Source organism: Melitaea cinxia, chromosome 25 (assembly GCF_905220565.1).
Source record: "Melitaea cinxia chromosome 25, ilMelCinx1.1, whole genome shotgun sequence".
Taxonomy (NCBI): Eukaryota; Metazoa; Arthropoda; class Insecta; order Lepidoptera; family Nymphalidae; genus Melitaea; species Melitaea cinxia.
This window is the reverse complement of record NC_059418.1, coordinates 853,404-868,538: the sequence shown is the minus strand read 5'-3', so window position 1 is coordinate 868,538 and position 15,135 is coordinate 853,404. Positions and strand designations below refer to the sequence as shown.

At 39.0% G+C, this 15,135-nt stretch overlaps 1 protein-coding gene across 1 annotated transcript; it reads right to left on the bottom strand.

Annotated features, from left to right (window-relative positions):
- Positions 1 to 653: 653 nt before the first annotated feature.
- On the bottom strand, positions 654 to 14,631 carry LOC123666134 (zinc finger protein ZPR1). Its single transcript, XM_045600341.1, has 11 exons — positions 14,432 to 14,631; positions 13,331 to 13,464; positions 11,503 to 11,621; positions 10,687 to 10,860; positions 7,139 to 7,254; positions 5,980 to 6,121; positions 4,974 to 5,044; positions 4,083 to 4,172; positions 3,221 to 3,396; positions 2,062 to 2,183; positions 654 to 1,272 (listed from the first exon to the last, which is right to left on the bottom strand). Exons 1-11 carry the CDS (start codon positions 14,534 to 14,536, stop codon positions 1,181 to 1,183), a joined length of 1,341 nt encoding a protein of 446 aa, XP_045456297.1. The 5' UTR covers positions 14,537 to 14,631; the 3' UTR covers positions 654 to 1,180.
- Positions 14,632 to 15,135: the final 504 nt, after the last annotated feature.

The following is a 15,135-nucleotide window of genomic DNA, read 5'->3' as shown; positions in this document are numbered from 1 at the left end:
TAAGACTTTGTTTTATACTATGTAATGTCATCTATCTCGCAACATACGAACTAAGAAATGACGTTTCCTACATCGCGATATTAAAGTTATCCGAAGATTGAACACATATACAAGAACTCGGCAACAACAGGGAGGGGCAGTAACCCACCAGACTCGACATCCATATGGTCGGAGAATCCTCTCTATGGGATGGTGGATGAGGGACTTTACATCCTGTTCCTCGCACCCCCAAATACTACAAAAGATCAGTAACATAAACAATAATATAGCCACGAGATAGGTTAACAACTGGGCTTGAATCACTGCTTCTGTGTGACTGATGGGTTGTGGATAGCTTATAAATGGTATGGTAATGTTTCATTTCAACGTCTCACTTGTATCCGTCTGTATAATATCGTTATGTCTCAGATCTCGAAGCGACCTTCCTCATCTGTCTAATGTTTAATTATAATTGTTACCTGTAATGCTGACCTGATAACGATCATTACTCACAGTAGGGAACACATCCACCAACCCGCATTGGGAGCCCCATGGTGGATTTAGCTCTGATTGTTCTCCTACATGGGGAAAGCGGCCTATGCCCAGCAGTGGGATGTCACAGGATAGAGCGAACGCCAATCCAGTAATTATAATATGAAAATAAAAGACAACCCAACGTTTACATTTTATACAGGCTTCATACTGCCAGTCGGTATTAAATTTTTTCCTTTTAAAGTCATCGATGAAATTTTTCAAATGTGAATTAAATAAGACGTTGAACGCCATGGGGGACCACCAGTTGGGTTGCGCTTGTTTAGTCCATGGGGCCAGTTTTAAAGACCTTATTAACAAAATTTTTATAATAAGTTACAGATCTAACTTATTATTCCTTACACTATCTAACATATTTTTGCTGTCATATTTTTTAAGTTGACTCTGGCAGTCATGTTGTTCCCCACGGCTCCAACGGGAAAATTGTGTATCGACTACATGGTGTCCCCCATGGCCGAAATAGAAAAACTAAAAAATCAAGGCAGCGTTTAACGTGTTAATAGTGTAAATAAAATAATTTTTATCCATTAAACAGATATATGAAGGTTGTTCTAGTCCGGATCTCCGTTATAAAAGCAAATACAAGTAAATAAAATGCATCTTAAATGACATCAAAGTACTGTCAGCCTGTCATTCTTCTCACTTTTCTTCAACTTTCTTCATAATTCTCTGTTTTTATATCATTCAGTCCGAGTTCATCGTTTTGTTCAAACGTTCTGTCGTAGCGCGTGACTTTTAAACCTGAAAATAAATAAAATTTATATAATATTAATTATAACAATTATTATGCTGTGTGGTTATGGTTAATACAGCCACCCCCTCTCTTCCCCTGGGTGTCGTAAGAAGCGACTAAGGGATAACACAGTTCCACATTACCACCTTGGACCTTTAAAAGATGACCGATGGCGGGATAACCATCCAACTGCTGGCTTTGAAATACACAGGCCGAGGACGGGCAGCAGCGTCTTCGGTGCGACAAAACCAGTCCTGTGGTCACCAACCCGCCTGCCCAGCGTGGTGACTATGGGCAACACGCATGAGTTCGCGCCATTTTTGGCGCGAACTTGTGGAGGCCTATGTCCAGCAGTGGACTGCGATAATCTGAAGTGATAACGATTGTTGGTCTTACTGTGGGGTTCTCTCGCGTATATAGCCTGTAGCCTTTCTCGGTAAATGGATAATCAAAAACAATAATTGTGTTTGTTCGCAAACGAAAAAAAAACCACTTCAATTAAATCGACAAATTAACACAACGAGGGTAGACGAAAAAATTAGTCAAGTAAATACGCATTATTAGATATAACTCGAAAAGTACTTGTCAGATCTCAATTAAATTTAAATGGGACACGACAAGCACCACCTTCCGATTAAAAAAAAAATCTTTAAACCCGATCCACCCAGTGAAAAGTTCTGAGGTAACATGCATACAAAAAAAAAATAGTCGAATTGAGAACCTCCTTTTTTGAAGTCGATTAAACAGAAACTTTTTAATTTCCACCTGTAATTTCTCAGATATTAGTAGAGACTTACCATCATCGTAAGCCGCTGGGTCGTCATTTAGATTCTGGACATACGAGTTTCCCGCTGGATCGTCCAGGATTAAGGTGATCGATCGCTTTCCGTCTAGAACTTCTTGAAGCTTCTCTATGAACCTAGAACGAAAAAAAAAATTGAAGTATTACAAACTGTTATCTGCCAATCTGTACTGAATGAAATGGTTTATCCGGCTCGAAGGACCAAATTACTGTATGTGATAAGTCTACAGGTGAGTGAGAGATGACACGTGAGGGAAGGTCACGACGTAAGCCAAACCCGACGAATGTCGATCTAACACTAAGTTTATTAAGATTATTGTCAATATATACAGGAAGGAGTGAAGTACAGACGTCATACGTGCAGTACGGAAATCTAAGGTATTTGCAAACAGCAATTTCGTAAGAAATAACCTGCTAAGCTATAATGGAAAATGAGAGATGACGAACGCGTTATAACCACGAGCTATACCAAATATACGATGAGCCAAACGTAATTAAGACCATAAAGATCGGGTGCCTGCGTTGGGCAGGGCACGTGTTGCGAATGGACGAGGCCAGAGTACCCAAACGCCTTTCAGAAAACTGACCGGAGGGCCGCAGAAGTCGAGGCAGGCCCAAGCTCAGATGGTTGGACGGCGTCGAACAAGATATTAAGATCTTGGGAGTAACAAGTTGGAGATGGAAAGCCTCTAACAGATCAGACTGGAGATCTTTGTTGGATCAGGCTAAGGCCCACCCGCAGTTGTAATACCTCAGATGATGATGATGATATTAGATCACAAAGACAATCACATCGCTGAATGTGAAATACAAAAGCATACTCTCTATAATTTTAGTGTGATAAGCTAATAATTATAATTTACGCCGCCAACCCGCATTGGAGCAGCGTGGTGGATTAGGCTCTAATCCTTCCCATACATGGGGAAAGAGGCCTATGCCCAGTAGTGGGGTATTACAGGCTGAAGCTTATAATTTATGAAATAGCAGTTCAGTCATTTTGAAGCCTATAAACAGAGAATGATTTGATTTATGTAAAACAGGTCTTAGCGTGCTGTTAAATCTGCTGATAAACCTTATCAACGACTTAGCATCAGATAAACTACATTAGCAAGCGGTGAAACAGCGCTAAGTGTATTATTGTCTCTTGCACTCACCTCTCCAAATTATCCTTACTAACTAAGGACGGTGTGTCTCCCTGCAACGTTGGAGCGTCCTTGATTTGCTCCAATGTGGCCCTGACGAGCCCTTCGGCTGTCGAGAACCTGCCGCCCAGGGCTCTGCCCCCCACCTCCAAGTCCAGCTCCGGTATTAACATGTTACAGGTCTCCGACTGTGGATAAGTAATATTGAGGAATTATAACGTGTCAACTATGAACTCGAGGTCTTTACGCACGCTTGACTTGGGGAGTAAGCTGGTGAATGCGTGACGAGAGCGTTACGAAAAGTGTGATCGGGCGAGGCGAACGGAGCGAGAGAGCTGCGAGCACGCATTTTATTTCCCTCTTTCTCTCATAGCCTTACGTTTCGTATATCTAAGACACAGTGCAGGCCTATTGTGTAGAAGTTTTACTTCAGTCGGGTGGCCTAAGGCACATTCGTTTTTTTTCTTAACTCATCTAATATTTAAAGTTTGGCCAAATTTAAAATTGATTGTAATCAAAAATTTAAAGAATATTTCGACCAAAGAAGCGGCTTGCTAGACGATGTACACCACATATTAAATGAATGTGTTAAATACGAAACAGAGAGAGAATCATTGATGAAACGGTTCGGCATAAATAAATTTGATATGGGTTCATTTTTATCTGTGTTAACAGAACCTTTGTCTGATGCAGCAAATTTGATAGTTAATATGATCTTACATCATCAACGATTCTTTCTCCACTTCTTAAATATAGTGGGAATTAGTTTATGATGGGGGCTGACATGTCTATGTAGACAAGTCTCTAAAAAGAAAAGAATAAATCTAATCTTTATAGGTCACATAGTTTATATTAATAAAAGTATAAATTTCACCTTAAGTATATCTCTTGAAAAATCCTCCTTGGTCGCTACACGGACCTCGAACCTCACACCCTGGTCTTCAACACCGCCTCCCGACTTCACCTGTAACATAATGTATATTATAATATTATTTTTCCTCTTAGCATAACATAACGATACACTTTATTGTACACCAATACAGAAATAATACATATTAGATTGATTTTAACAGAGTATCATAAGGTACAAAGGGCCTTATCGCTGAAAAGCGATCTCTTCCAGGCAACCTAGGGGCAGAGGAGATGGTGTTGTGTCGGTGTAGTACAAATTGTGATATACCATTTAAAGTGAGACATACGAAAAAACATATAAATATATAATTACATACATACACCCACACATACATACATATATATATAAATCTTCAGTTGAAAGGTATGTTAAATCGATGTAATTATTTTTAAGGGGTCATCCATTAATCACGTAAGGCTCGAAGTATCCCCCCCCCATCAAGGTCAGAAAAAAATCCATAATAAATATCACAAGATGGCGATATCACGTGTATTAATTTATCGTTGTACGAACGATTCCTAAACCAAACGACACACTGCAATCTTGTCTGCCTGTACTATTTGAAGTAAAACTTCTCCACACACGCTCGACTTGGGGAGCAAGCTGATGAATGCGTGACGAGAGCGTTACGAAAAGTGTGATCGGGCGAGGCGAACGGAAGTTGAGAGGGAGATAAAGTTAGTGAAGATAGAGAGTTTCGTAAGTTTTACTTCGGACTGTCTGAAGGACACCCATTTCTTTTTTATTACAATGCTTAATTTGCCAAAATTTAATAAATTATATCTGTATTTAATTATACGTGATTGGGGGGGGGGTAGTCTAAAAAGTGAGCATCATATCACCAAAACTGACCTCATTAGTCCTGTGTCCACACGCCTCACACACAGTCGCCATGATGACGACTTCCTTAAAATGCGGTATCTCTGGAATTTTAAAGTTGAAATAATTTAAAAATTAATGAAAAACAATAGGAAAGAATGCACTTGGACGAAGCGTGCGTAAGGAAGTTTTACTTCAAAATGAAGAGGGGGGGTGTCAGAAGAAGGGGGGGTGACAGAGAAGGAGGAGAGATAGAAGAGACCACAGTTTAAGCAACTAATTTAGATGCTTATCAACACGGAAAACAAAAACCTAATAATTGTGTTTGCTTGCGAATGGAAACAAAGCGACTTCAATTACATCGATAATACAACGTAGGTCGATGAAAAAATAGTCAAGTAAATACGCACTATTAGATATAACTCGAAAAGTGCTTGTCAGATATCGATTAAATTTAAATGAGTCCACATGACACGCACTGCTTTTCGATAAAAAAAAAATCATTGAAATCCGTCCATCCAGTCAAAAGCTCTGAGGTAACATACATAATAAAAAAAATTAAAAATACGGCCAAGTAAGAGTAGGACTCGCGCTCGCACTGAGGGTTCCGTACAAAAATTATTAAAAAATATTTTTAATGTACGATGTAACTAAAAATTTAAGATTTTCCGCAATTTTTCCTTTATCTGTGCTATAAATGCTTCGTACCCAATTTCAACATTCTGAGTTCACGGGATATATTATGTAGGTTTTGATTCCCTTGCGAGAGCCGAAAATTTCTAGCATAAATGGCTGTATCTTTTGATTGCGTTGGCTTAGAGATTTGATTTTTTCACAGCTCCAAGGGACAGTAGACCTGAGTATTTGATATAAATTTCAGCTTAATACTTCCACGCGTTCCTGAGAAAAATGATCAAGACCCAGATCTTGACAGACGGACAACATAGGGTTCCGTTTTTTCCTTTTGAGGTACGGAACCCTAAAAAATAAAATCGAGTTAAGAACCTCTTCTTCTTTGGAAGTCGGTTTACATACTAACTTGTAAGCTTCATATTTGTGTCAGCCGGAGCGTTGCAGTCGGGGCAGTTGGTTCTAAACTGCAACACTTCATCTGAGACTAGTTGGTCGTAGCTGGCCTGTGACGGGTCGCACGGGGTCAGAGTGTTCGGAAGCGGGTTCACCTGGGGGTTAACGGGATGAATTAAATCATAACTTTCAATATTATTGCAATTAATCACACCATGACATGAACACACAGATATTATTGTTACTTATTTCTATTTGTACTCAACCTAAACACGGTCGTCTGTTCCTTGAGTAAGCAACTTAATGCTCATTGTAGGTAACAGATATATAATTATGTATAGATACATACTTCTTTACGCACGCTTAACTTGGGGAGCGAGCTGGTGAATGCATTGAGGCGAACGGAGCAAGATAGAGAGGTGCGAGCACACGTTTTCTTCTCTTCCTTCCTCTCATAGCCAGTTACGTTTCGTGTATCTAAGACACAGTGCAGGCCTATTGTGCAGAAGTTTTACTTCAGTCGTGTGGTCTAAATCACACTCGTTTGTTTTTTTTTTTTTTTTTTTTTTTTTTTTCGGTAATTAACATTCAATTAATACATATAATGGAAAGAAAGGAATACACACCCCTGGAGACTACACAACCAGATCGGTAAACAAGCGTACGGCTCACCTGATGGTAAGCGATTACCGTAGCTCATAGACGTCGCTGTGTTACCGACCCTACCCTTAATCCTCCAGGAGCTCTGGTCACGTTATTCACCAGGAACACAACACTGCTTGATAGCAGCAGTATTACCTAGGTGTGATATTTTGTAAGGTCGAGGTACTTCCCCAGTCGGGCTACTCCAGATTTTGAGCAGGATGTGTCCAGCTGAGTTGTTACCAGAAGAGAAACATTTTTGAATATCATATCAAAAATTTACCGCTCCAGCGAGGATCGAACCCGAGTCTCCGACTGATCGTGCCGGCGCTCTAGAAAATTAAGCTATAGAACGATGTACCCACTAGATCGAAACTTTTGATATGATGATTTTTATTTTCGGTTTAAGCGAACCGTGGCGCCGTCTATAGGGAGTTCTTTACAGAGACCCGTAACCGTTTTTGATATGATATTCAAAAATGTTTAAAACTCCTAATGTGTAGGTAACACAAAAATAAAATCGTACATACCTCATCCTGTGAAAAAACCCCCAAAACATGATTCTGTTCCTTGGTCCGCTTGAAATCTGTCCGTTCACACCTCGGATCCTTGGCCGGTGCTTGAGGGTTCTCTACGAAGCAGTTACCTGAAAATATTATAAGACCTTATTATCATAGAGAATAGACTCCGTTACATTGTAATGCCTTCGCCATGATATGCATATCCTATCTACTCTCTTTAATATCCTACGTGACCCAAACTCTCCTTCTTATCTTCGATCCCGTTTTCACTTCCTACCCTCACCTAATCGTTCCAGACAGCACGGCACGTGGCATTACAACAAAGCTGGATGTACCAAAGTGCAATACAAAATTCAAACTTAATTCATTTGCGATACGCGCCTCTATACTGTGGAACAAACTCCCAGAAAGTATCCAAAAAAGTCCTTCCCTTGTTTCCTTCAAACGTAAATTAAAGGAGCACTTTATTTCTCAAGTCAATTTACAATCAAGTCAATTTACCTATCTATTATGTTATGTATTTGTATGTATTTATGTATGTATTTATGTATGAGTGTATATACATACACATGTATATGTATGTATATATAAATGTAAGGTATGTATATATGTGTATGATATGTATGTGTGTATGTATTTATACTTGTCAGTTTGTAATACATTACAGTTATTCAACTATTTTCTTCATTGCTCTTTATTCTTGTTCTTCAACTTTTTCCGAGGCCACTTCTAGACTTAATTCTGCCCTGTACTACTTAAATAATTGGTTAAATGATCATGGTCTTACCTTGTCTGTCCCAAAATGCTCTGGCATCGTTTTCACTCGAAAACGCTCTGTCCCAGATAGCGTGTCTCTTCACATCAATAGTCAACCTATTGCCATTCAGAATCACGTAAAATTTTTGGGAGTCATACTGGACTCCAAAATGTCGGGCGTTCAACATCTAAATTATATTTCTAACAAATGTGAAAAAAATATTAATATTCTAAGATCTCTCTCGGGCGTTAGATGGGATCGCACCCTTATTCGCAGAAGTTGTTGTACAATGCGATTATACGTAGCCATTTTGACTATGCAAGTTTCGTTTTGGAACCATGTAATAGGGTTGCTCTCTCATATTGGACTAGATTACAAGCGAAATGCCTACGAATTATAGCTGGAGCAATGAAAATGTCTCCTACTAATGCCCTTCAAGTGGAATTGGTTGATCCTCCTTTACATCTCCGCAGACAGTTCTTATGTGATAGGTTCCTTATTAATGCCGTACAAAACTTTTCTCACCCTTTAATTAATAAGCTCCATGATCTCAATCAGCTTATTAATAATTCAAATTTTTGGACCTATAAAGATAAACCGCCCCTTACTAAATCTTTTCTTAAAATCAACATCAATGGTATATATCAGTTTGACAAAAATCCACTATTCACGTATAGCTACGATTCCTTGATATATCATCCTAGAATTATCCTGAACCTAGGAATTACTAAAGAATCACCTGGCGCCGCACTTGAGTTTAATAGAATAATCGATTCGGACTGGTCAGAATGGTTACATTTCTTCACTGACTCATCTAAAATTAACCCCGAGTTAAACGTTGGTTCTGCTGTCTGGATTCCTAAATACAATATTATCTTGAATTACAAACTGCCTCCTCTCTCCTCAACTTTCTCAGGTGAATGTATTGCCATTTTGGAAGCTGTCTTGTATATTGAATCTCATGGTCTTAATAAATCTGTAGTATTCACTGACTCTCGAAGCTGCCTCCAGGATTTATTGAAAAGTCCATTTCATGCTAAAAATAATCTTCCCATTACTCTAAAGATAAAAGAAACACTGTTCAAATGTCATCAGTCGAATATTGAAGTAGCGCTTGCTTGGATACCGAGTCACAGCGGTATAACAGGTAATGAGATGGCAGACATATGTGCAAAAGACGCCATTCACCTAGGCTGCGATAAATATAATAAATGCTTTACCCGAGACTTTAGAAGTTTGGCTAAACAATACCTGGATAAATCTTGGGATAGATTATGGCAATCTTCAAGACTAGTTACAGGTAAATATTATGGCAATATCCAGCCGTGTATCCCTGTCAAGCCATGGTTTTTTAAATACTCCGACCTAGGTAAAATAACTACGTCGATAATTATCCGTATACGATTGGGTTTCTCCTGCACACCTGTGTTCTTAGCTAAGTTACGCATTCGTGATAGTTCCTTATGTGAATGTGGCTTGGAGGAAGGATCTCTCGATCATTTATTTTTTAATTGTCTGAAATTAACTGTATCACTATATGATATGCTTCCCAAAAACATTCCGCGGCCGGTCAATGTTTGTTTTCTTCTAACTTTAGTGCCATCTTCTTTTTGTGTTGTCTTAGCTAAGTTTATTAGAATCAATGATATAAAATTATAATTTAAAAATAAATTAAAGTTAAATAGTCATGTCAAATATTTTCAACTAACTGCAGTTTAAGCGGCTTATCCCACTATTGTACTGTCAAAAACGGACCGTTTCCGGACTTATACACTTTCAGTAGGTACTTGTCATTGGCAAAATCATCGGCGAAAAACTGATGGAGCCATAGTCTTTAAAAAAGAAGAAGAAGAAGAAGAACTATTTTCTTTACATTGTTATTTCTTGCACTGTGTCCCCCGCTATATGACACTCTCTCTCATGACCATTGGTTAACTGGAAGAGATATCTTCTATAGGGATAAGTCCACCTTTGCCATCAACTATACATGTAATTTTCTGTATATTCTGTTTTTTTTTTTTTTTGAAATGCAATAAAGGTATATATAATAATGAACTACTTGTATAAGTTAATGTGTAACAAACTTAAGGTTTAATTAAAATTGTATTTGTTATCATACAAGCTGTGATATTATAACGCATACGCATTCGACCTATAATATCCCACTGCTAGGCATAGGCCACCCTTCTTAGAAGTCTGAAGACGCTCAACAAACATCTCACACTCGTTACCCTTACAATATATACTAATTATTATAATCTTAAGGAATTTGTTTGTTTGAACACGCTAATCTCATCAAACTGAGGTAGGGCACAGCAGGAATTTCCTGCTCAAAATATGGAGCAGCCCGACTGGGGAAGTACCTCGACCTTACAAAAGATCACAGCAAAATAATACTGTTTTCAAACAGTATTATGTTCCTGTTGGTGAGTAAGGTGACCAGAGCTCCTGGGGGGATTGGGGATTGGGTCGGCAACGCGCTTGCGATGCTTCTGGTGTTGCAGGTGTCTATAAGCTACGGTAATCGCTTACCATCAGGTGAGCCGTACGCTTGTTTGCCGACCTAGTGATATAAAAAAATAATAATAATAAGCTACAGGTTTAATTTGAATTTTTTTTTGTGATGGTCGACTGACCAAATAATCGACTGATTAACCAAGGAAGGCTTTATACGCTATACAATATTATGGTAACTTTTTTTCTCAAATTAACGCTTGTTAAATCGGGGGGCAAAGTTCTCAAATTAACACAATCATACTAAACCACGGGGCAAAGCTTGAGTAAATATAAAATCTCTTACCACTGATGTCTTCCAGTTCCAAGACCCAAGACCCTCCGTTCTTGAGGGTCTGAAGACGCTCAATAAACTGTTCTATCTGTGCCGCTTCCTCCGGATGCTGCTGTCTCCGGACCTCCTGGTCCTGAGTGAGACCGGCTATCGCTCTGGTGATGATACCCTCGACTGTCGTTACCTCTGTTGACAATAGATTGATTATATTGTATTAATGATAACTGAGGTAAGGCACAGCAGGAATTCCCTGCTCAAAATATGGAGCAACCCGACTGGGGTAGTACCTAGACCTTACAGAAGATCACAGCTAAATAATACTGTTTTCAAACAGTATTGTGTTCCTGTTGGTGAGTAAGGTGACCAGAGCTCCTGGGGGGATTGGGGATTGGGTCGGCAACGCGCTTGCGATGCTTCTGGTGTTGCAGGTGTCTATAAGCTACGGTAATCGCTTACCATCAGGTTAGCCGTACGCTTGTTGGCCGACCTAGTAATATAAAAAAAAAAATAATAATAATGGGCATAACTTCTAAACTGTAACCAGTGGCGTAGCGAGGGGAGCCAAGGGCGGCATCAGGCCTAGGGCGCTACTCCCAAAAGGGCGCCAAATGGTCCGAAAAACAAAAAATTGCTGGACATATATGGTTTTCAAATGCGGGTTGGGGGGGGGGCACTAAAAAGGTATTGTGCCCAAGGAGCGAGATAACAACAATTAAGTAGTACACACAAGCACAGGCTTAGCAAATAAAAAAAATGAATCATCAAAATCGGTACACCCAGTGAATATCAAAATGAAATCCTAAGATTTTCTTGAACGGTTCAGCTTACCTCCCTTCTGACTCTGTGCTGGTATCTCAAAGTCCAGCTCTGGTATACGTACAGCGGTGTAGTCACTCTTCACAACTTGTCTGTTGAGATCTATTGGGTCTTCCACGCGGAGTTTCCATCTGAAACATACAATCAGTCTGTAACATCCCACTGCTGGGCATAGGTCTCTGTAGGAAAAAGTTCGTATCTTAATCGATCACGCTACTCTACTGCAGCATTGCATATATATTTCCTACTATGAGTAACGATTGCTATTCAATGTCTGTGATAAAAATCGTTATCGACAGAATTAGATCTTTAAGGCACAGTGGGGAGACACCCAGACTTTTAGGAAATATTTGTACACTTTAATTCCATCCTGAGTAGGGTTCTAACCGGCGAGCATCATCATCTGAACTATAGAAAGTACTATAATGGCAAACAATGATGTGTCTTTTAGGCTCCAGCCTGTAATATCCCACTACTGGGCAAATGCCTCTTCCCCATGTAGGAGAAGGATCAGAGCTTAATCCACCACGCTGCTCCAATGCGGATATATTCCCTACTATGAGTAACGATCGCTATCAGGTGTACATGATAACAACCAGAACCGATGGCTTATCGTGCTCTCCGAGGCATGGTGGGGAGACCCACAAGGACTGCACAAACACTCAGAAAACGGCAAACACCTGTATGGCCAATAAAAATGTTTGTCATGTGCGGGGATCGAACCCGCAACCGCCAGCGCAACAGGTACAATCCATGGCTGTAACCGTTGCGCCAACGCGGCATGATGTGTCTTATGCAAGAGATTGATTCAATCGTCAGTACTATGGACACCTTCAAATATTAATTCGAATTTTTTAATCAATTTTGAGACATTTTGGGTTAAAGTAAGGTGTACGCGCACAAGCAAGCGCGATGACGTCACGGCGACCGGCCTGCGCCGCCGCCGCCTTCACCACGCCCCACCGTGTCCTTCTTCCCCTCTCCGGGCCCCCGCGAGTCGAACTTTGAACGCGAGATTCGACGCACGTTACTCACTTTTAAAATTATTGTCCACTTATTACGCAATAAAGTTGTCTTTATTATTACTTTATTTCTTTTGCTGAATCCATCGCAAACATAAGGAAAAACAAACTCTACCAATGACTTGTGACAATGATATAAAATTGTTCAGTGGGTTGCAAGATGAGGTAATAATAAATATTACATACATAAAGTTACGTAAGATACATAACCCTTCTTGGCAGTCAGATAAAATAGAACACGACTATATAGGTCCTAAAAAATTAAAATAATATAAAGAAAACATTTCGTATCGCACAGGACCACGGCACCAGAAGTTTTAAAATAAAACCGAGTGTGCTTTATATCTCCCGTTCAACTTCCGTTCGCCTCGCCCGAACACACTTTTTGTTACACTCTCGTCACGCATTCACCAGCTTACTCCCCAAGTCAAGGTAAAGAATTCGTATGATTTATTTTTGTGTTACCCACACATGAGGAAATTCTAGACAATTTTTAATATCATATCAAAAATTGACCGTTCCAGCGGGGATCAAACCTGCATCTCTGACTTACCGTGTCGGTGCTTTAGCCAATTAAAGTATGGAACTATGTAGCCGCTAGATCGAAATTTTTGATATGATAATTTTATATTCGATCTAAGCGACCGTAGCGCCGTCTATAGTGAGTTAATTGGCTAAAGCACCGACCGAGCACCGGCACCGGTAAGTTGGAGATGCAGGTTCGATCCCCACTGGAGCGGTCGATTTTTGATATGATATTAAAAATTGTCCAGATAAAGAAGTTTTACTTCAAAATATATTCAAATAGAATTACATACCTGACACCAAGCTCTGCGTAGGACCCGCCGGGCTGTATTTCATTATTCTCAAAGCCACACTGTTCACATGAGAATGACATGATGACCACATTCTTGTAGTGCGGTATCCTTGTTAAGAGTAGCCGAGTTATACCCTGAAATTATATAATTCATGTTGTAACTATAATATTTTGATTTTTGGTTATGTATTGACTGGTCCATTGACTGAGTTAGCAGTGATCCATGGAAGTAACTAACTTTTGATCCAAAATTGTAGGTTTTTTTTTATAGTACTAGGTCGGCAAACAAGCGTACAGCTTACCATATGTAAGCAATTACTGTAGCATATAGACGCAGGTGACACTAGAAGAAGCATCGAAAGCGCGTTGACGACCTACCCCCAATCCCCCAAGAGCTCTGGTCACCTTATTTACCACAGGAACACAACACTACTTGAAGGCAGTATTATTTATCTGTGATCTTCTGTAAGGTCGAGGTACTACCCCAGTTGGGCTGGTTGACTGGAAAAGATCTCTTCTAGGGATAAGTCCACCTTTGCCATCAACTATACATGTAATTTTCTGTATATTTCGTTTTTTTAAGTGCAATAAAGAATATAATATAATAATGAACTACCATATAAGTTAATGTGTAACAAACTTAAGGTAAAAAAAGGTTTAAACTGAGGTACTTCCCTACAAATATATCCTACTGTGCCCAACCTCGGTTGAAAAATTGAAAAGACGAAAGGCGCGAAGTTAGTCTGGTATAGTTTAAGCAGATGCCGCCAACAGCAGATGCCGCCAAATAATTTAACGTTTTTATACTAAATTCTCATTAAATCTCGATAGATCGTGTAACCATAAAAACTTTATTAATCAATGCGTCTATAAAATAGATATTTACGTACTTTTTTAATCGATTAACTTTAAGAAATAAAGCATTCTCGGTTTTTGAGGTTATATTTTAAAATCTAACAGGAAACACTTTTAATATACCATGCAAGTATGCAAAAATAATTTACGATAACATAATATTATTCTAATATTATTAGAAGGTAACATTGTCTTTAAAAATTATAGTCATCAAAACAAAGTTCTAGAAAACTCGATATTTACTTACATTTGCGTAGCAATTAACGCATAACGATTCAATTTCAGTCACTTCGGGATCAGGATCCTCAGCGGTGAGGTCCCTGAATAAAGGTTTCTTATCTTCTGTGCACATTATTATTAGATATTGTTTAATTTAATTTTTTAACACGTTCTTTTATTTCACTGCTACGCCAACAAATCCGCTATAGCTCGATTCCAATTGTCAAATGTCAATTGTCAACAATGAATGAACAAGTCAACAACTGGCCCGCATACCCATGGAGCATAGAGATGCTCCATGCGCATACCAGTGCTCCCAGCTCTTGAAAAAACTTTTCCCTAAATCAGTGTAGCCAGAAATTTTTGCCCGTCTGATAGACACAGTGCCGTGAAATTATCGTGTTTTCGGAACAATTATTGTACACCCAGCAAAAAATTTCAAATTCAAGTTTTTAAGTTAATTATATTGAACAACTGTTTTCAAATTTCAGTCGACCAAAAAAAAAATTCTTAATTTGAGGAGAAATCGTTGTTTCAGTATTTCGGTAGGACAGACAGAATTATCGTACAAATCGCGTACGATTCTCAGTTACGATCGTATATCGTACATAGGAATGAAATTATCGTACATGTACGATAATTATTGTACATTTGGGATCACTGCTCTAATCTTTTAACAAAAGTCCATAAATTAAAAAAAAAAACCCCTAAACCTAAAATTGAAATTATTTC